Source organism: Bufo bufo, chromosome 4 (genome assembly GCF_905171765.1).
Source record: "Bufo bufo chromosome 4, aBufBuf1.1, whole genome shotgun sequence".
Taxonomy (NCBI): domain Eukaryota; kingdom Metazoa; phylum Chordata; class Amphibia; order Anura; family Bufonidae; genus Bufo; species Bufo bufo.
The window spans coordinates 56,854,615-56,876,045 of NC_053392.1; the positions used below are offsets into that span (position 1 = coordinate 56,854,615).

The window sequence follows — 21,431 nt, forward strand, 5'->3', positions numbered from 1 at the left end:
TCTGGCACACATAAAGCCCCGCCCCTCTCCCGAGAAGACCCGCCCCTCACAGACATCTTTTTTACCAGGAGCAGCTCCAGACTACATTGTGGTTACAGGACCTGTGGTGATGTCACAGTCATGTGATCAGCCGTGTGTGTGTGTGTGTGTGTGGGAGGAGTTAGGGGAACACAGGCTCCATGTAGGTTTGTGCTGGTGGAGAATGCAGAGGTACTTCATGTATGGAAGGTGTGTATAAGGCAGGGTTATACCAGTGTAACCAGTCTATTGTACAGTGGGTGCTGTGTATGGCAGCGTCAGGTGGGCGCTGTCTATGGCAGTGTCAGGTGGGGCACTGTGTATGGCAGCGTCAGGTGGGCGCTGTGTATGGCAGCTTCAGGTGGGCGCAGTGTATGGCGGCATCAGGTGGGTGCAGTGTATGGCGGCATCGGGTGGGTGCTGTGTATGGCGGCGTCAGGTGGGAGCAATGTGTATTGCGGCATCAGGTGGGCGCTGTGTATGGCGGCGTCAGGTGGGCACTGTGTATGGTGGCGTCAGGTGGGCGCTGTGTATGAAACAGTCAGGTGGGCACTTTGTATGGCGGCGTCAGGTGGGCGCAATGTGTATGGCGGTATCAGGTGGGCGCTGTGTATGGCAGCGTCAGGTGGGCTCTGTTTATGGAGGCGTCAGGTGGGCGCAGTGTATGGCGGCGTCAGGGGGGGGGGGGGGGGCGCTGTGTATGGCGGCATCAGGTGGGCGCAGTGTATGGTGGCGTCAGGTGGGTGCTGTGTATGGCGGCGTCAGGTGGGCGCTGTGTATGGCGGCGTCAGGTGGGCGCTGTGTATGGCGGCGTCAGGTGGGCACAGTGTATGGCGCCATCAGGTGGGCACTGTGTATGGCGACGTCAGGGGGGCGGGGCGCTGTGTATGGCGCCGTCAGGTGGGCACTGTGTATGGCGACGTCGGGGGGGGGGGGCGCTGTGTATGGCGGCATCAGGTGGGCGCTGTGTATGGCGGCATCAGGTGGGTGCTGTGTATGGCGGCGTCAGGTGGGCGCTGTGTATGGCGCCGTCAGGTGGGCACTGTGTATGGCGCCGTCAGGTGGGCACTGTGTATGGCGGCGTCAGGTGGGCGCTGTGTATAGCGTCGTTAGGTGGGCGCTGTGTATGGCGGCGTCAGGTGGGCACTGTGTATGGCGGCGTCAGGTGGGCACTGTGTATGGCGCTGTCAGGTGGGCGCTGTGTATGGCGGCGTCAGGTGGGCGCTGTGTATGGCGGCGTCAGGTGGGCACAGTGTATGGCGCCATCAGGTGGGCACTGTGTATGGCGACGTCAGGGGGGGGGGCGCTGTGTATGGCGCCGTCAGGTGGGCACTGTGTATGGCGACGTCGGGGGGAGGGGCGCTGTGTATGGCGGCATCAGGTGGGCGCTGTGTATGGCGGCATCAGGTGGGTGCTGTGTATGGCGGCGTCAGGTGGGCGCTGTGTATGGCGCCGTCAGGTGGGCACTGTGTATGGCGCCGTCAGGTGGGCACTGTGTATGGCGGCGTCAGGTGGGCGCTGTGTATAGCGTCGTCAGGTGGGCGCTGTGTATGGCGGCGTCAGGTGGGCGCTGTGTATGGCGGCGTCAGGTGGGCGCTGTGTATGGCGCTGTCAGGTGGGCGCTGTGTATGGCGGCGTCAGGTGGGCGCAATGTGTATGGCGCCGTCAGGTGGGCGCTGTGTATGGCGGCGTCAGGTGGGCGCTGTGTATGGCGGCGTCAGGTGGGCGCTGTGTATGGCGGCGTCAGGTGGGCGCTGTGTATGGCGCCGTCAGGTGGGCGCTGTGTATGGCGGCGTCAGGGGGGGGGCGCTGTGTATGGCAGCGTCAGGTGGGCGCTGTGTATGGCGGCGTCAGGTGGGCGCTGTGTATGGCGGCGTCAGGTGGGCGCTGTGTATGGCGGCGTCAGGTGGGCGCTGTGTATGGCGACGTCAGGTGGGCGCTGTGTATGGCGGCGTCAGGTGGGCGCTGTGTATGGCGGCGTCAGGTGGGTGCTGTGTATGGCGCCGTCAGGTGGGCGCTGTGTATGGCGCCGTCAGGTGGGCGCTGTGTATGGCGCCGTCAGGTGGGTGCTGTGTATGGCGCCGTCAGGTGGGCGCTGTGTATGGCGCCGTCAGGTGGGCGCTGTGTATGGCGCCGTCAGGTGGGCGCTGTGTATGGCGCCGTCAGGTGGGCGCTGTGTATGGCGCCGTCAGGTGGGCGCTGTGTATGGCAGTGTCAGGTGGGCGCTGTGTATGGCGCCGTCAGGTGGGCGCTGTGTATGGCGGCAGTGGTCTTATGTTTAGTGTATGATGTTGGATAAATGTAAAATTGTCTACAATTATTTCTGCATGGGAGACTAGTAATGGTTCAGCCCCATAACGTTATGTGGATGCATTATATATGTGAATTACCGCAAAATTCACACTCCTCCTCGACTAAGAATACTCCTCAAAATTGTTAAGATGAGTATTTTTACTCTTCTGGAAATAATGTATTGCGACCTCTGGTCACTTGTGAACGCAGCCTAAATCAGTTAATAGGAAAATCCAAATAAATGAATGAGATTAGAAGTGATACGTGTCTGCAGCTCAGTCTGCTGATAACAGGACGTAATTACAGCGTTTACTGGGGGCTGCGAAATAATCGTTACCACCAGAATAACTCGCTGAAGTACCTCCAGCCTCAGGAAATCACAGACACGAGAGAAGCCGCTACTTCTATGGACTGTCCAGGAATCTCTAGACGTTAGCAAATCTGTCACTGGTTCAGGATGTGTTAGAAAAGGAGCATTCAGAAATGGATGAAAAGATAAAATATGGGCTTACTGTATATGGTAAAAAGATAGACAGATAGATGGATAGATAGACGGACGGACATTTAGATATTTGAGAAAGAATGATAGAAAGAAAGAAAGAAAGAAAGAAAGAAAGAAAGAAAGAAAGAAAGAAAGAAAGAAAGAAAGAAAGAAAGAAAGAAAGAAAGAAAGATATGAGATAGATAGATAGATAGATAGATAGATAGATAGATAGATAGATAGATAGATAGATAGATAGATAGATAGATAGATAGATAGATATGGGATAGATATTTTTTTATATTTTTTTTAAATTATTTATATTTATAATGTTCATATTATAAATATAAATAATTTAAAAAAAATAAAAAAAATATAATGAAACAATAATATAAAAATTATGATAACAATTACATGTATTTAATAATAGTAACAATACAATATTATTATTATTATTAATAATTAATCAAATAGCCTGCACTCACTTACCTACAAGTAACAGGAAGAAGCCAGCCCCATAGTCCACCAGAGGATGTAAGGTGGAAGCATACTTGTCCTCCATCCTCGGCTGCTGCAGGAAACTTTAAGCCATTAGCTGTAGCAGTGCGCTCATGGTCCTGCCGGCTGTGTGTGAGCTCAGTGAGGAGGGATGTGCAGAGGCTGACCACAGGAATGAGGAGGCTGCCCCACACCATGGTAACTGGGACAGCTGGAGCGCCCAATCACAGCAGGCACCCTGTGCTACTACTACTCCTAGCCGGACAAAGCAGTCTTGACAGATATTAGGCGGCATACCGCTCTGCAGGTGCTTGCTATGTCAGGACATTAGGTCGCCTGGTTTAGAAAACGCTTTATCAGATACCCAGTTATCAGAGTTTATAGAGGAGGGACGTTATGAGGATTAGATAAAACTAATACTTTATTAAATATACAAAAATTATAGAGGAAAGGAAACCTACTAACTATATAAAAAATCTAAGTGACCAGAGTGTATCCGCAATTCCTGTGGCGGATCGAAGTGACACAAGAAGGACCACGATCCGTGATACCACCAAGGTGTGGAGACGGTCACTAAGAGATCCACTTCAGGTGCACTATGGTTGATTATATAACCATGCCTCGGCTATGGTAATCTATGCACAACCCAAATTGTGCACCGTGGCACGGACAAGGTGCTCAGCTCACTCACCCAGTATGGATAGCCCTGGACTAGATTTAATATTTGACTAATCCATTGATAAACATCTACCCTTAAGGATCCGACATGAATCAAGAACCACCTGTCATGGAGATAAACCAGATGTCTGATTGTCGGCCCTTAGAGCACGAATTAAGGGACACTAGCTACCTGGGTGTGAGCAAGAGGAAGCTTGAGTGCACCTGTTCACATATGGCAGAGGGCTGAGAAACCGCAGACCACTACTGCCATGTAAACGCCATTCAAGCGACCATCAAAAAATATATAAGTCTGCCCCCACTAATTGCTAGACGCGTTTCGCCGTACTCTGGCTCGTCAGGAGCACAAGTTGTGGGTAAAGAGACAAACAAACAGATCAGCTGCTACTAGCCTCCATGACAGAGGCTGTGTGCAGAGAAGCAGTGCACAGGGAGGCTGTATGCAGAGAAGCAGTGCACAGGGAGGCTGTGTGCAGAGAAGTAGTGTACAGGGAGGCTGTGTGCAGAGAAGCAGTGTACAGGGAGGCTGTATGCAAAGCAGCAGTGTACAGGGAGGCTGTGTGCAGAGAAGCAGTGTACAGGGAGGCTGTATGCAGAGAAGCAGTGCACAGGGAGGCTGTGTGCAGAGAAGCAGTGTACAGGGAGGCTGTATGCAGAGAAGCAGTGTACAAGGAGGCTGTGTGCAGAGAAGCAGTGTACAGGGAGGCTGTGTGCAGAGAAGCAGTGCACAGGGAAGCTGTGTGCAGAGAAGCAGTGTACAGGGAGGTTGTGTGCAGAGAAGCAGTGCACAGGGAGGCTGTGTGCAGAGAAGCAGTGTACAAGGAGGCTGTGTGCAGAGAAGCAGTGTACAGGGAGGCTGTATGCAGAGAAGCAGTGCACAGGGAGGCTGTGTGCAGAGAAGCAGTGTACAGAGAGGCTGTGTGCAGAGAAGCAGTGCACAGGGAGGCTGTGTGCAGAGAAGCAGTGTACAGGGAGGCTGTGTGCAGAGAAGCAGTTTACAAGGAGGCTGTGTGCAGAGAAGCAGTGCACAGGGAGGCTGTAGGCAGAGAAGCAGTGTACAGGGAGGCTGTGTGCAGAGAAGCAGTGTACAGGGAGGCTGTGTGCAGAGAAGCAGTGTACAGGGAGGCTGTATGCAGAGAAGCACTGTACAGGGAGGCTGTGTGCAGAGAAGCAGTGCACAGGGAGGCTGTAGGCAGAGAAGCAGTGCACAGGGAGGCTATGTGCAGAGAAGCAGTGTACAGGGAGGCTGTGTGCAAAGAAGCAGTGTACAGGGAGGCTGTGTGCAGAGAAGCAGTGTACAGGGAGGCTGTGTGCAGAGAAGCAGTGTACAGGGAGGCTGTATGCAGAGAAGCAGTGTACAGGGAGGCTGTATGCAGAGAAGCACTGTACAGGGAGGTTGTGTTCAGAGAAAAACAGTACAGGGAGGATGTCGGCAGAGAAGCAGTGTACAGGGAGGCTGTATGCAGAGAAGCAGTGTACAGGGAGGCTGTGTGCAGAGAAGCAGTGCACAGGGAGGCTGTAGGCAGAGAAGCAGTGCAGAGGGAGGCTATGTGCAGAGAAGCAGTGTACAGGGAGGCTGTGTGCAGAGAAGAACTGTACAGGGAGGCTGTATGCAGAGAAGCAGTGTACAGGGAGGCTGTATGCAGAGAAGCAGTGTACAGGGAGGCTGTGTGCAGAGAAGCAGTGCACAGGGAGGCTGTGTGCAGAGAAGCAGTGTACAGGGAGGCTGTGTGCAGAGAAGCAGTGTACAGGGAGGCTGTGTGTAGAGAAGCAGTGTACAGGGAGGCTGTGTGCAGAGAAGCAGTGAACAGGGAGGCTGTAGGCAGAGAAGCAGTGCACAGGGAGGCTGTAGGCAGAGAAGCAGTGTACAGGGAGGCTGTATGCAGAGTACTGTACAGGGAGGCTGTATGCAGAGAAGCAGTGTACATGGAGGCTGTATGCAGAGTACTGTACAGGGAGGCTGTATGCAGAGAAGCAGTGTACATGGAGGCTGTGTGAAGAGAAGCAGTGCACAGGGAGGCTGTGTGCAGAGAAGCAGTGCACAGGGTGGTTGTATGCACAGAAGCAGTGTACAGGGAGGCTGTGTGCAGAGAAGCAGTGTACAGGGATGCTGTGTGCAGTGAAGCAGTGTACAGGGAGGTTGTGTGCAGAGAAGCAGTGTACAGGGAGGCTATATGCAGAGAAGCAGTGTCCAGGGAGGCTGTATGCAGAGAAGCAGTGTCCAGGGAGGCTGTGTGCTGAGAAGCAGTGTACAGGGAGGCTGTATGCAAAGAAGCAGTGTCCAGGGAGGCTGTATGCAGAGAAGCAGTGTCCAGGGAGGCTGTGTGCAGAGAAGCAGTGTACAGGGAGGCTGTGTTCAAAGAAGAACTGTACAGGGAGGATGTGTGCAGAGAAGCAGTGTACAGGAAGGCTGTGTGCAGAGAAGCAGTGCAAAGGGAGGCTGTAGGCAGAGAAGCAGTGTACAGGGAGGCTGTAGGCAGAGAAGCAGTGTACAGGGAGGCTGTGTGCAGAGAAGCAGTGTACAGGGAGGCTGTGTGCAGAGAAGCAGTGTACAGGGAGGCTGTGTGCAGAGAAGCAGTGTACAGGGAGGCTGTATGCAGAGAAGCAGTGTACAGGGAGTCTGTGTTCAAAGAAGAACTGTACAGGGAGGATGTGTGCATAGAAGCAGTGTACAGGGAGGCTGTGTGCAGAGAAGCAGTGTACAGGGAGGCTGTGTGCAGAGAAGCAGTGTACAGGGAGGCTGTGTGCAGAGAAGTACTGTACAGGGAGGCTGTGTGCAGAGAAGCAGTGCACAGGGAGGCTGTGTGCAGAGAAGCAGTGTACAGGGAGGCTGTGTGCAGAGAAGCAGTGTACAGGGAGGCTGTATGCAGAGAAGCAGTGTACAGGGAGGCTGTGTGCAGAGAAGCAGTGGACAGGGAGGCTGTATGCAGAGAAGCAGTGTACAGGGAGGCTGTGTGCAGAGAAGCAGTGTACAGGGAGGCTGTGTGCAGAGAAGTACTGTACAGGGAGGCTGTGTGCAGAGAAGCAGTGCACAGGGAGGCTGTGTGCAGAGAAGCAGTGTACAGGGAGGTTGTGTGCAGAGAAGCAGTGGACAGGGAGGCTGTATGCAGAGAAGCAGTGTACAGGGAGGCTGTATGCAGAGAAGCAGTGTACAGGGAGGCTGTGTGCAGAGAAGCAGTGGACAGGGAGGCTGTATGCAGAGAAGCAGTGTACAGGGAGGCTGTGTGCAGAGAAGCAGTGTACAGGGAGGCTGTGTGCAGAGAAGCAGTGTACAGGGAGGCTGTGTGCAGAGAAGCAGTGTACAGGGAGGCTGTGTGCAGAGAAGCAGTGTACATGGAGGCTGTGTGCAGAGAAGCAGTGCACAGGGAGGCTGTAGGCAGAGAAGCAGTGCACAGGGAGGCTGTAGGCAGAGAAGCAGTGTACAGGGAGGCTGTGTGCAGAGAAGCAGTGTACAGGGAGGCTGTGTGCAGAGAAGCAGTGTACAGGGAGGCTGTATGCAGAGAAGCAGTGGACAGGGAGGCTGTGTGCAGAGAAGCAGTGTACACGGGGGCTGTGTGCAGAGAAGCAGTGCACAGGGAGGCTGTAGGCAGAGAAGCAGTGTACAGGGAGGCTGTGTGCAGAGAAGTACTCTACAGGGATGCAGTGTGCAGGTAAGTAGTATGCAGATAAGTATTGTGCAGAGAAGTATTATGCAGGGATGCAGGTTGCAGAGAAGCTGTGACTGCCATGGCACTGGTGGTGAGGGCAGACCTGGCACTGAGCAGTTTCGGCTGCTTGCTGTGACACTGACTCAGCGCCTATAGCCTTCACAAAGGGGGTTTAGATGTCAGCAAATGTTTGATTTCCCTATAGCAGAATATAGGGGAATGAAAGCATAGCATTACAGCTAATGAAGTCATTGGTCTTTGTGTATTTGCTGCGATGTAGTCCTCCAGAGCTATGCTTTTCTCCTGCCCATTGATGGAGCTCCCAAATCAGGGCCCTCCTCTATAAATCAAATATAGGTAGACGTTCCACAATCAATAAATAATATCACTGTAGTTAGGAACGTTATGAGGATTAGATAAAACTAATACTTTATTAAATATACAAAAATTATAGAGGAAAGGAAACCTACTAACTATATAAAAAATCAAAGTGACCAGAGTGTATCTGCAATTCCTGTGGCGGATCGAGGTGACACATGAAGGACCACGATCTGTGATACCACTAAGGTGTGGAGACGTTCACTAAGGCCTCCTGCACACGACCGTTGTGTGCACCCGTGGCCGTTGTGCCGTTTTCCGTTTTTTTTCCACGGACCCATTGACTTTCAATGGGTCCGTGGAAAAATCGGAAAATTCACCGTTTTGCAGCCGCATCCGTGATCCGTGTTTCCTGTCCGTCCAAAAAATATGACCTGTCCTATTTTTTGGACGGAAAACGGTTCACGGACCCATTCAATTCAATGGGTCCGTGAAAGAACACGGATGCACACAAGATTGGCATCCGCGTCTGTGATCCATGGCCGTAGGTTACTTTCATACAGACGGATCCGAAGATCCGTCTGCATAAAAGCTTTTTCAGAGATGAGTTTTCACTTAGTGAAAACTCATATCCAACAGTATATTCTAACACAGAGGCGTTCCCATAGTGATGGGGAAGCTTCTAGTTAGAATATACTACGAACTGTGTACATGACTGCCCCCTGCTGCCTGGCAGCACCCGATCTCTTACAGGGAGCTGTGAGCCGCACAATTAACCCCTCAGGTGCTGCACCTGAGGGGTTAATTGTACATATCATAGCCCCCTATAAGAGATCAGGGGCTGCCAGGCAGCAGGGGGCAGACCCCCCCTCCCTCCCCAGTTTTAATTTCATTGGTGGCCAGTGAGGCCCCCCCGCCCCCCTCCCTCCATCTATTGTAATATCATTGGTGGCCAGTGTGCGGCCTCCCCCGCCCCCCCCCTCCCTTTATTGTATTATCATTGGTGGCCAGTGTGCGGCCCCCCCTGCCCCCCTCCCTCCCTCTATTGGAATAGCATTGGTGGCCAGTGTGCGGCCACCCCCGGCCCCCCCTCCCTCTATTGTATTATCATTGGTGGCCAGTGTGCGGCCCCCCTGGCCCCCCTCTATTGTGTTAATATCATTAGTGGCCAGTGTGCGGCCTCCCCCCCACCCACGATCATTGGTGGCAGCGGAGAGTTCCGATCGGAGTCCCAGTTTAATCGCTGGGGCTCCGATCGGTAACCATGGCAACCAGGACGCTACTGCAGGCCTGGTTGCCATGGTTACTTAGCAATATTACAATATTAGAAGCATCATACTTACCTGCTGCGCTCTCTGTGACCGGCCGGGAGCTCCTCCTACTGGGAAGTGAAAGATTATTAAGCAATGCGCCGCACAGACCTGTCACTTACCAGTAGGAGGAGCTCCCGGCAGGACACAGACAGCGCAGCAGGTAAGTATGATGCTTCTAATATTGTAATATGGCTAAGTAACCATGGCAACCAGGCCTGCAGTAGCGTCCTGGTTGCCATGGTTACCGATCAGAGCCCCAGCGATTAAACTGGGACTCCGATCGGAACTCTCCGCTGCCACCAATGATGGGGGGGGAGGGGAGGCAGCACACTGGCCACCAATGATATTAACACAATAGAGGGGGGGCCGCACACTGGCCACCAATGATAATACAATAGAGGGAGGGAGGGGGGCCGGGGGAGGCCGCACACTGGCCACCAATGATAATACAATAGAGAGAGGGGGGGAGGGGGGGCGGGGGGGCCGCACTGGCCACCAATGATAAAACAATAGAGGGAGGGGGGGCGGGGGGCACCTGAGGGGTTAATTGTGCGGATCACAGCCCCCTGTAAGATATAGGGTGCTGCCAGGCAGCAGGGGGCAGTCATGTACCCAGTTCGTAGTATATTCTAACTAGAAGCGTCCCTATCACCATGGGAATGGCTCTGTGTTAGAATATACTGTCGGATATGATTTTCACGATGTAACTCAAATCCGATGGCATATTCTAACATAGAGGCGTTCCCATGGTGATGGGGACGCTTCAAGTTAAAATATACCATCGGATTGGAGAAAACTCCGATCCTATGGTATATTAACTCCTGATTTTACATTGAAAGTCAATGGGGGACGGATCCGTTTGCAATTGCACCATATTGTGTCAACGTCAAACGGATCCGTCCCCATTGACTTGCATTGTAAGTCAGCACGGATCCGTTTGGCTCCGCACGGCCAGGCGGACACCAAAACGACTTTTTTTTTCATGTCCGTGGATCCTCCAAAAATCAAGGAAGACCCACGGACGAAAAAACGGTCATGGATCACGGATAAACGGAACCCGTTTTTGCGGACCGCAGAAAAAAATGGTCGTGTGCAGGAGACCTAGGAGATCCACTTCAGGTGCACTATGGTTGATTATATAACAATGCCTCGGCTATGGTAATCTATGCACAACCCAAATTGTGCACCGTGGCACGGACAAGGTGCTCAGCTCACTCACCCAGTATGGATGGCCCTGGACTAGATTTTATATTTGACTAATCCATTGATAAACATCTACCCTTAGGATCCGACATGAATCAAGAACCACCTGTCATGGATATGAACCAGATGTCTGATTGTCGGCCCTTAGAGCACGAATTAAGGGACACTAGCTACCTGGGTGTGAGCAAGAGGAAGCTTGAGTGCATCTGTTCACATATGGCAGAGGGCTGAGAAACCGCAGACCACTACTGCCATGTAAACGCCATTCAAGAGACCATCAAAAAATATATAAGTCTGCCCCCACTAATTGCTAGACGCGTTTCGCCGTACTCTGGCTCGTCAGGAGCACAAGTTGTGGGTAAAGAGACAAACAAACAGATCAGCTGCTACTGGCCTCCATGACAAAGGCTGTGTGCAGAGAAGCAGTGCACAGGGAGGCTGTATGCAGAGAAGCAGTGCACAGGGAGGCTGTAGGCAGAGAAGCAGTGCACAAGGAGGTTGTATGCAGAGAAGCAGTGTACAGGGAGGCTGTGTACAGAGAAGCAGTGTACAGGGAGGCTGTATGCAGAGAAGCAGTGTATAGGGAGGCTGTATGCAGAGAAGCAGTGCACAGGGAGGCTGTGTGCAGAGAAGCAGTGCACAGGGAGGCTGTATGCAGAGAAGCAGTGTACAAGGAGGCTGTGTGCAGAGAAGCAGTGTATAGGGAGGCTGTATGCAGAGAAGCAGTGGACAGGGAGGCTGTATGCAGAGAAGCAGTGTACAGGGAGGCTGTGTGCAGAGAAGCAGTGTACAGGGAGGCTGTGTGCAGAGAAGCAGTGCACAGGGAGGCTGTATGCAGAGAAGCAGTGTACAGGGAGGCTGTATGCAGAGAAGCAGTGTACAGAGAGGCTGTGTGCAGAGAAGCAGTGTACAGGGAGGCTGTATGCAGAGAAGCAGTGTACAGGGAGGCTGTGTTTAAATAAGAACTGTACAGGAAGGCTGTGTGCAGAGAAGCAGTGTACAGGGAGGCTGTGTGCAGAGAAGCAGTGTACAGGGAGGCTGTGTGCAGAGAAGCAGTGTACAGGGAGGCTGTATGCAGAGAAGCAGTGTACAGGGAGGCTGTGTTCAAAGAAGAACTGTACAGGGAGGATGTGTGCATAGAAGCAGTGTACAGGGAGGCTGTGTGCAGAGAAGCAGTGTACAGGGAGGCTGTGTGCAGAGAAGCAGTGTACAGGGAGGCTGTGTTCAGAGAAGTACTGTACAGGAAGGCTGTGTGCAGAGAAGCAGTGCACAGGGAGGCTGTGTGCAGACAAGCAGTGTACAGGGAGGCTGTGTGCAGAGAAGCAGTGGACAGGGAGGCTGTATGCAGAGAAGCAGTATACACGGAGGCTGTATGCAGAGAAGCAGTGTACAGGGAGGCTGTGTGCAGCGAAGCGGTGGACAGGGAGGCTGTATGCAGAGAAGCAGTGTACAGGGAGGCTGTGTGCAGAGAAGCAGTGGACAGGGAGGCTGTATGCAGAGAAGCAGTGTACAGGGAGGCTGTGTACAGGGAGTCTTTTTGCAGAGAAGCAGTGTACAGGGAGGCTGTGTGCAGAGAAGCAGTGTACAGGGAGGCTGTGTGCAGAGAAGCAGTGTACAGGGAGGCTGTGTGCAGAGAAGCAGTGTACATGGAGGCTGTGTGCAGAGAAGCAGTGCACAGGGAGGCTGTAGGCAGAGAAGCAGTGTACAGGGAGGCTGTGTGCAGAGAAGCAGTGTACAAGGAGGCTGTGTGCAGAGAAGCAGTGTACAGGGAGGCTGTATGCAGAGAAGCAGTGGACAGGGAGGCTGTGTGCAGAGAAGCAGTGTACACGGAGGCTGTGTGCAGAGAAGCAGTGCACAGGGAGGCTGTAGGCAGAGAAGCAGTGTACAGGGAGGCTGTGTGCAGAGAAGTACTCTACAGGGATGCAGTGTGCAGGTAAGTAGTATGCAGATAAGTATTGTGCAGAGAAGTATTATGCAGGGATGCAGGTTGCAGAGAAGCTGTGACTGCCATGGCACTGGTGGTGAGGGCAGACCTGGCACTGAGCAGTTTCGGCTGCTTGCTGTGACACTGACTCAGCGCCTATAGCCTTCACAAAGGGGGTTTAGATGTCAGCAAATGTTTGATTTCCCTATAGCAGAATATAGGGGAATGAAAGCATAGCATTACAGCTAATGAAGTCATTGGTCTTTGTGTATTTGCTGCGATGTAGTCCTCCAGAGCTATGCTTTTCTCCTGCCCATTGATGGAGCTCCCAAATCAGGGCCCTCCTCTATAAATCAAATATAGGTAGACGTTCCACCATCAATAAATAATATCACTGTAGTTAGGAACGTTATGAGGATTAGATAAAACTAATACTTTATTAAATATACAAAAATTATAGAGGAAAGGAAACCTACTAACTATATAAAAAATCAAAGTGACCAGAGTGTATCTGCAATTCCTGTGGCGGATCGAGGTGACACAAGAAAGACCACGATCTGTGATACCACTAAGGTGTGGAGACGTTCACTAAGGCCTCCTGCACACGACCGTTGTGTGCACCCGTGGCCGTTGTGCCGTTTTCCGTTTTTTTTCCACGGACCCATTGACTTTCAATGGGTCCGTGGAAAAATCGGAAAATGCACAGTTTTGCAGCCGCATCCGTGATCCGTGTTTCCTGTCCGTCCAAAAAATATGACCTGTCCTATTTTTTGGACGGAAAACGGTTCACGGACCCATTCAATTCAATGGGTCCGTGAAAGAACACGGATGCACACAAGATTGGCATCCGCGTCTGTGATCCATGGCCGTAGGTTACTTTCATACAGATGGATCCGAAGATCCGTCTGCATAAAAGCTTTTTCAGAGATGAGTTTTCACTTCGTGAAAACTCATATCCAACAGTATATTCTAACACAGAGGCGTTCCCATAGTGATGGGGAAGCTTCTAGTTAGAATATACTACGAACTGTGTACATGACTGCCCCCTGCTGCCTGGCAGCACCCGATCTCTTACAGGGAGCTGTGAGCCGCACAATTAACCCCTCAGGTGCTGCACCTGAGGGGTTAATTGTACATATCATAGCCCCCTATAAGAGATCAGGGGCTGCCAGGCAGCAGGGGGCAGACCCCCCTCCCTCCCCAGTTTTAATTTCATTGGTGGCCAGTGAGGCCCCCCCGCCCCCCCTCCCTCCATCTATTGTAATATCATTGGTGGCCAGTGTGCGGCCTCCCCCGCCCCCCCCCCCTCCCTTTATTGTATTATCATTGGTGGCCAGTGTGCGGCCCCCCCTGCCCCCCCTCCCTCCCTCTATTGGAATAGCATTGGTGGCCAGTGTGCGGCCACCCCCGACCCCCCCTCCCTCTATTATATTATCATTGGTGGCCAGTGTGCGGCCCCCCTGGCCCCCCTCTATTGTGTTAATATCATTAGTGGCCAGTGTGCGGCCTCCCCCCCACCCACGATCATTGGTGGCAGCGGAGAGTTCCGATCGGAGTCCCAGTTTAATCGCTGGGGCTCCGATCGGTAACCATGGCAACCAGGACGCTACTGCAGGCCTGGTTGCCATGGTTACTTAGCAATATTACAATATTAGAAGCATCATACTTACCTGCTGCGCTCTCTGTGACCGGCCGGGAGCTCCTCCTACTGGGAAGTGAAAGATTATTAAGCAATGCGCCGCACAGACCTGTCACTTACCAGTAGGAGGAGCTCCCGGCAGGACACAGACAGCGCAGCAGGTAAGTATGATGCTTCTAATATTGTAATATGGCTAAGTAACCATGGCAACCAGGCCTGCAGTAGCGTCCTGGTTGCCATGGTTACCGATCAGAGCCCCAGCGATTAAACTGGGACTCCGATCGGAACTCTCCGCTGCCACCAATGATGGGGGGGGAGGGGAGGCCGCACACTGGCCACCAATGATATTAACACAATAGAGGGGGGGCCGGGGGGGGCCACACACTGGCCACCAATGATAATACAATAGAGGGAGGGAGGGGGGCCGGGGGAGGCCGCACACTGGCCACCAATGATAATACAATAGAGAGAGGGGGGGGGGGGGGGGGGGGGGGCCGCACTGGCCACCAATGATAAAACAATAGAGGGAGGGGGGGGGGGGGGCACCTGAGGGGTTAATTGTGCGGATCACAGCCCCCTGTAAGATATAGGGTGCTGCCAGGCAGCAGGGGGCAGTCATGTACCCAGTTCGTAGTATATTCTAACTAGAAGCGTCCCTATCACCATGGGAATGGCTCTGTGTTAGAATATACTGTCGGATATGATTTTCACGATGTAACTCAAATCCGATGGCATATTCTAACATAGAGGCGTTCCCATGGTGATGGGGACGCTTCAAGTTAAAATATACCATCGGATTGGAGAAAACTCCGATCCTATGGTATATTAACTCCTGATTTTACATTGAAAGTCAATGGGGGACGGATCCGTTTGCAATTGCACCATATTGTGTCAACGTCAAACGGATCCGTCCCCATTGACTTGCATTGTAAGTCAGCACGGATCCGTTTGGCTCCGCACGGCCAGGCGGACACCAAAACGACTTTTTTTTTCATGTCCGTGGATCCTCCAAAAATCAAGGAAGACCCACGGACGAAAAAACGGTCATGGATCACGGATAAACGGAACCCGTTTTTGCGGACCGCAAAAAAAAATGGTCGTGTGCAGGAGACCTAGGAGATCCACTTCAGGTGCACTATGGTTGATTATATAACCATGCCTCGGCTATGGTAATCTATGCACAACCCAAATTGTGCACCGTGGCACGGACAAGGTGCTCAGCTCACTCACCCAGTATGGATGGCCCTGGACTAGATTTAATATTTGACTAATCCATTGATAAACATCTACCCTTAAGGATCCGACATGAATCAAGAACCACCTGTCATGGATATGAACCAGATGTCTGATTGTCGGCCCTTAGAGCACGAATTAAGGGACACTAGCTACCTGGGTGTGAGCAAGAGGAAGCTTGAGTGCACCTGTTCACATATGGCAGAGGGCTGAGAAACCGCAGACCACTACTGCCATGTAAACGCCATTCAAGAGACCATCAAAAAATATATAAGTCTGCCCCCACTAATTGCTAGACGCGTTTCGCCGTACTCTGGCTCGTCAGGAGCACAAGTTGTGGGTAAAGAGACAAACAAACAGATCAGCTGCTACTGGCCTCCATGACAAAGGCTGTGTGCAGAGAAGCAGTGCACAGGGAGGCTGTATGCAGAGAAGCAGTGCACAGGGAGGCTGTAGGCAGAGAAGCAGTGCACAAGGAGGTTGTATGCAGAGAAGCAGTGTACAGGGAGGTTGTGTGCAGAGAAGCAGTGTACAGGGAGGCTGTATGCAGAGAAGCAGTGTACAGGGAGGCTGTGTACAGAGAAGCAGTGCACAGGGAGGCTGTATGCAGAGAAGCAGTGTATAGGGAGGCTGTATGCAGAGAAGCAGTGCACAGGGAGGCTGTGTGCAGAGAAGCAGTGCACAGGGAGGCTGTATGCAGAGAAGCAGTGTACAGGGAGGCTGTATGCAGAGAAGCAGTGTACAGGGAGGCTGTGTGCAGAGAAGCAGTGTACAGGGAGGCTGTATGCAGAGAAGCAGTGTACAGGGAGGCTGTGTTTAAATAAGAACTGTACAGGGAGGCTGTGTGCAGAGAAGCAGTGTACAGGGAGGCTGTGTGCAGAGAAGCAGTGCACAGGGAGGCTGTGTGCAGAGAAGCAGTGTATAGGGAGGCTGTGTGCAGAGAAGCAGTGTACAGGGAGGTTGTATGCAGAGAAGCAGTGCATAGAGAGGCTGTGTGCAGAGAAGCAGTGCACAGGGAGGCTGTGTGCAGAGAAGCAGTGCACAGGGAGGCTGTGTGCAGAGAAGCTGTGTACAGGGAGGCTGTGTGCAGAGAAGCAGTGCACAGGGAGGCTGTGTGCAGAGAATCAGTGTATAGGGAGGCTGTGTGCAGAGAAGCAGTGTACAGGGAGGTTGTATGCAGAGAAGCAGTGCATAGAGAGGCTGTGTGCAGAGAAGCAGTGCACAGGGAGGCTGTGTGCAGAGAAGCAGTGTACAGGGAGGCTGTGTGCAGAGAAGCTGTGTACAGGGAGGCTGTGTGCAGAGAAGCAGTGTACAGGGAGGCTGTGTGCAGAGAAGCAGTGTACAGGGAGGCTGTGTGCAGAGAAGCAGTGCACAGGGAGGCTGTATGCAGAGAAGCAGTGCACAGGGAGGCTGTATGCAGAGAAGCAGTGTACAGGGAGGCTGTGTACAGAGAAGCAGTGCACAGGGAGGCTGTATGCAGAGAAGCAGTGTATAGGGAGGCTGTATGCAGAGAAGCAGTGCACAGGGAGGCTGTGTGCAGAGAAGCAGTGCACAGGGAGGCTGTATGCAGAGAAGCAGTGTACAGGGAGGCTGTATGCAGAGAAGCAGTGTACAGGGAGGCTGTGTTTAAATAAGAACTGTACAGGGAGGCTGTGTGCAGAGAAGCAGTGTACAGGGAGGCTGTGTGCAGAGAAGCAGTGCACAGGGAGGCTGTGTGCAGAGAAGCAGTGTACAGGGAGGCTGTGTGCAGAGAAGCAGTGCACAGGGAGGCTGTGTGCAGAGAAGCAGTGTACAGGGAGGCTGTGTTCTAGTAAGAACTGTACAGGGAGGCTGTGTGCAGAGAAGCAGTGTACAGGGAGGCTGTATACAGAGAAGCAGTTTACAGGGAGGCTGTTTGCAGAGAAGCAGTGCACAGAGAGGCTGTGTGCAGAGAAGCAGTGTACAGGGAGGCTGTGTGCAGAGAAGCAGTGTACAGGGAGGCTGTGTGCAGAGAAGCAGTGTACAGGGAGGCTGTATGCAGAGAAGCAGTGGACAGGGAGGCTGTATGCAGAGAAGCAGTGGACAGGGAGGCTGTGTGCAGAGAAGCAGTGTACATGGAGTCTGTGTGCAGAGAAGCAGTGTACAGTGAGGCTATGTGCAGAGAAGCAGTGTACAGGGAGGCTGTGTGCAGAGAAGTACTGTACAGGGAGGCTGTAGGCAGAGAAGCAGTGTACAGGGAGGCTGTGTGCAGAGAAGCAGTGTACAGGGAGGCTGTGTGCAGAGAAGCAGTGTACAGGGAGGCTGTGTGCAGAGAAGTAGTGTACAGGGAGGCTGTATGCAGAGAAGCAGTGTACAGGGAGGCTGTGTTCAGAGAAGCAGTGCACAGGGAGGCTGTATGCAGAGAAGCAGTGCACAGGGAGGCTGTGTGCAGAGAAGCAGTGCACAGGGAGGCTGTGTGCAGAGAAGCAGTGCACAGGGAGGCTGTGTGCAGAGAAGCAGTGCACAGGGAGGCTGTGTGCAGAGAAGCAGTGCACAGGGAGGCTGTGTGCAGAGAAGCAGTGCACAGGGAGGCTGTGTGCAGAGAAGCAGTGTACAGGGAGGCTGTGTTCTAGTAAGAACTGTACAGGGAGGCTGTGTGCAGAGAAGCAGTGTACAGGGAGGCTGTATACAGAGAAGCAGTTTACAGGGAGGCTGTGTGCAGAGAAGCAGTGCACAGAGAGGCTGTGTGCAGAGAAGCAGTGTACAGGGAGGCTGTGTGCAGAGAAGCAGTGTACAGGGAGGCTGTGTGCAGAGAAGCAGTGTACAGGGAGGCTGTATGCAGAGAAGCAGTGTACAGGGAGGCTGTATGCAGAGAAGCAGTGGACAGGGAGGCTGTGTGCAGAGAAGCAGTGGACATGGAGTCTGTGTGCAGAGAAGCAGTGTACAGGGAGGCTATGTGCAGAGAAGCAGTGTACAGGGAGGCTGTGTGCAGAGAAGTACTGTACAGGGAGGCTGTAGGCAGAGAAGCAGTGTACAGGGAGGCTGTGTGCAGAGAAGCAGTGTACAGGGAGGCTGTGTGCAGAGAAGCAGTGTACAGGGAGGCTGTGTGCAGAGAAGTAGTGTACAGGGAGGCTGTATGCAGAGAAGCAGTGTACAGGGAGGCTGTGTTCAGAGAAGCAGTGCACAGGGAGGCTGTATGCAGAGAAGCAGTGCACAGGGAGGCTGTGTGCAGAGAAGCAGTGCACAGGGAGGCTGTGTGCAGAGAAGCAGTGCACAGGGAGGCTGTGTGCAGAGAAGCAGTGCACAGGGAGGCTGTGTGCAGAGAAGCAGTGCACAGGGAGGCTGTGTGCAGAGAAGCAGTGCACACGAAGGCTGTGTACAGAGAAGCAGTGCACAGGGAGGCTGTGTGCAGAGAAGCAGTGTACAGGGAGGCTGATGTTAAAAACTGAGACTTTGGCCAATATATTCCAGTCAGGAATTAAATGTTACTATGTTTTTATTGAACACACCATGTAAACATTCACAGTGCAGGTGGAAAAAGTATGTGAACCCCTAGATTAATGACAACTCCAAGAACTAATTGGAGTGAGGTGTCAGCCAACTGGAGTCCAATCAATGAGATGAGATTGGAGGTGTTGGTTACAGCTGCCCTGCCCTATAAAAAACACACACCAGTTCTGGGTTTGCTTTTCACAAGAAGCATTGCCTGATGTGAATGATGCCTCGCACAAAAGAGCTCTAAGAAGACCTACGATTAAGAATTGTTGACTTGCATAAAGCTTGAAAGGGTTATAAAAGTATCTCCAAAAGCCTTGCTGTTCATCAGTCCACGGTAAGACAAATTGTCTAGAAATGGAGAAAGTTCAGCACTGCTGCTACTCTCCCTAGGAGTGGCCGTCCTGTAAAGATGACTGCAAGAGCACAGCGCAGACTGCTCAATGAGGTGAAGAAGAATCCTAGAGTGTCAGCTAAAGACTTACAAAAGTCTCTGGCATATGCTAACATCCCTGTTAGCGAATCTACGATACGTAAAACACTGAACAAGAATGGATTTCATGGGAGGATACCACAGAGGAAGCCACTGCTGTCCAAAAAAAAACATTGCTGCATGTTTACAGTTTTCACAAGAGCACCTGGATGTTCCACAGCAGTACTGGCAAAATATTCTGTGGACAGATGAAACCAAAGTTGAGTTATTTGGAAGAAACACACAACACTATGTGTGGAGAAAAAGAGGCACAGCACACCAACATCAAAACCTCATCCCAACTGTGAAGTATGGTGGTGGGGGCATCATGGATTGGGGCTGCTTTGCTGCGTCAGGGCCTGGACGGATTGCTATCATCGAAGGAAAAATTAATTCCCAAGTTTATCAAGACATTTTGCAGGAGAACTTAAGGCCATCTGTCCACCAGCTGAAGCTCAACATGTGATCCGCTGCTAACGGCAATCCCCAGCAAAAATGCATACAATGGAGGATGTCAGCAGCGGGCCTCATGCACCACAAGGACATCCTACACAATATGGAATAATGTGTGGATGAGAATATAAAAATCCATAAATTACTGCAAAAGGTGCACCACAATAATATGCAACTGACAATACTGGCCAAACCCTCACGCTGATGAATATGGCAATGGAAAGAAAAAATATATTTTTTCAATGTTTTTATTTACCCTTTCAGGACCCTGAGATTTCCAGTTTTTGCGGTTTCATATTATTTTTTTTTGTTCTCCCTGCCTTCCCGGAGCAATAACTTTTCAGTTCACATCGCCGTATGAGGGCTTGTTTTTTGCGGAATAAGTTGTCCTTTCTAATGGCACCATTTAATATTGCATACGATGTAGTAGGAAGCTAGGGGGGAAAATAATTCCAAATGGGGTGAAGTTGGAAAAAAAAAATGCAATTCCCCCAGAGTTTTATGGGTTTTGTTTTTAAAGCATTCCCTGTTTGGAAAAACTGCCTTGTTCCCTTCATTCTCTGGGTCAGAAAGATTAGGGCGATAGATACTACATTTATATAGTTTTTCTAGTTCAAACCACAGAAGTAGGGCTCATTCACACGAACGTATTTTGCGTTCCGTATACAGGCCATTTTCTGCGTTCTGCATACGGTCCATATACACTCTGTGGGCTGTCCGCATCCGTTGCTCTGTTCCGTGGCCCCACAAAAATTATGAGTCCAGTCCTATTCTTGTCCGTTTTGCGTTTTCAGAATCAATCTGGCTTCTCTACGGAGCAATTCTCTTTCTCGATCGCCACCTGCTAACAGTGGCCGCATTCTTAGCGTACCTGCTGCAAACCGCCGCAACACCGTGTCTGCATTAGCGCTCATGCACATGACCATTGCCTGTTTTGTGGTCCGCAAATTGCGCGTCCGCAAAACATGCATGTGTTCTGCATTTTGCGGAGCGGAACGTCCGGCCCATAATAGAACAGTCCTATCCTTGTCCGTAATGCGATGAATTGCAAGTTCTGAGCACCAAAGCATTAGGCCTCATTCACATTTCCATTTTTGGATGAACATCTGCTGTCGGCAAATCATGGAGACCTCCACCACTTTGGTCCCTGATTAGATGCCGGTCTTAATAAGCCCCTGCGCTGGCGGTGGATCCATGACGTTTTGTAGAGGCGCATACCTCTGCATAACTTTGGCATATACAGCGCCGATCTTGCTGTCTTACATTTAGACCATTTTCTACGCCTAAAACAGGCATAGAAAATGGTAAATGAGATGGTCCTGCCGACCCGTCCCCTTCCCCACCCACACCCACTTTTTTTTTAGACCTGGCGTGAGCGGGGAGAAGATGCAGATTACAACAAAAATAACTTTTGTGCCGTAATCTGCGCCAGAAATCTGCCTAATATCAGTAAAGGGCCCCCATAGTCTTAATGACTAAGGAGTATTATGTCAGAACCAGCAAGGGAGTTGTAGGACACCATCACTTCTTCTAGGAAGATGGCAGAAAAACTATTTTTCCCAAAAAAAGCCAAGTTGGTGTTTTTTACCAAAAGTGCATAAAAATAAAGAATGGACGCCCAGTTGTCTCTGGAATTGGGTCGGTGACAGAACCTTCATCTAAATATATAGATTGGCTATTGCAGCCTGTACTAAAGGGACTCCCCTCCTATATGAAGGACACCGCTGAATTTCTGTACACACATATATCCCAAAATTGGGGGGCGCAGACAGTGGTTGAGATTTTAGACACCGCTGGGAAGAGTCAAGA

General features: G+C 51.7%; 1 protein-coding gene across 1 annotated transcript in view; it reads right to left on the bottom strand.

Annotated features, from left to right (window-relative positions):
• LOC120999915 (opsin-5-like) overlaps positions 1–3,400 on the bottom strand; it is a 64,145-nt gene extending 60,745 nt beyond the window's left edge. Inside the window, exon 1 of the mRNA XM_040430964.1 lies at positions 3,281–3,400. Within this exon, the coding sequence (XP_040286898.1) occupies positions 3,281–3,353 (73 nt within the window). The 5' untranslated portion in view covers positions 3,354–3,400. The remainder of the gene's footprint in view (positions 1–3,280) is intronic.
• Between the last annotated feature and the right edge of the window lie 18,031 nt (positions 3,401–21,431).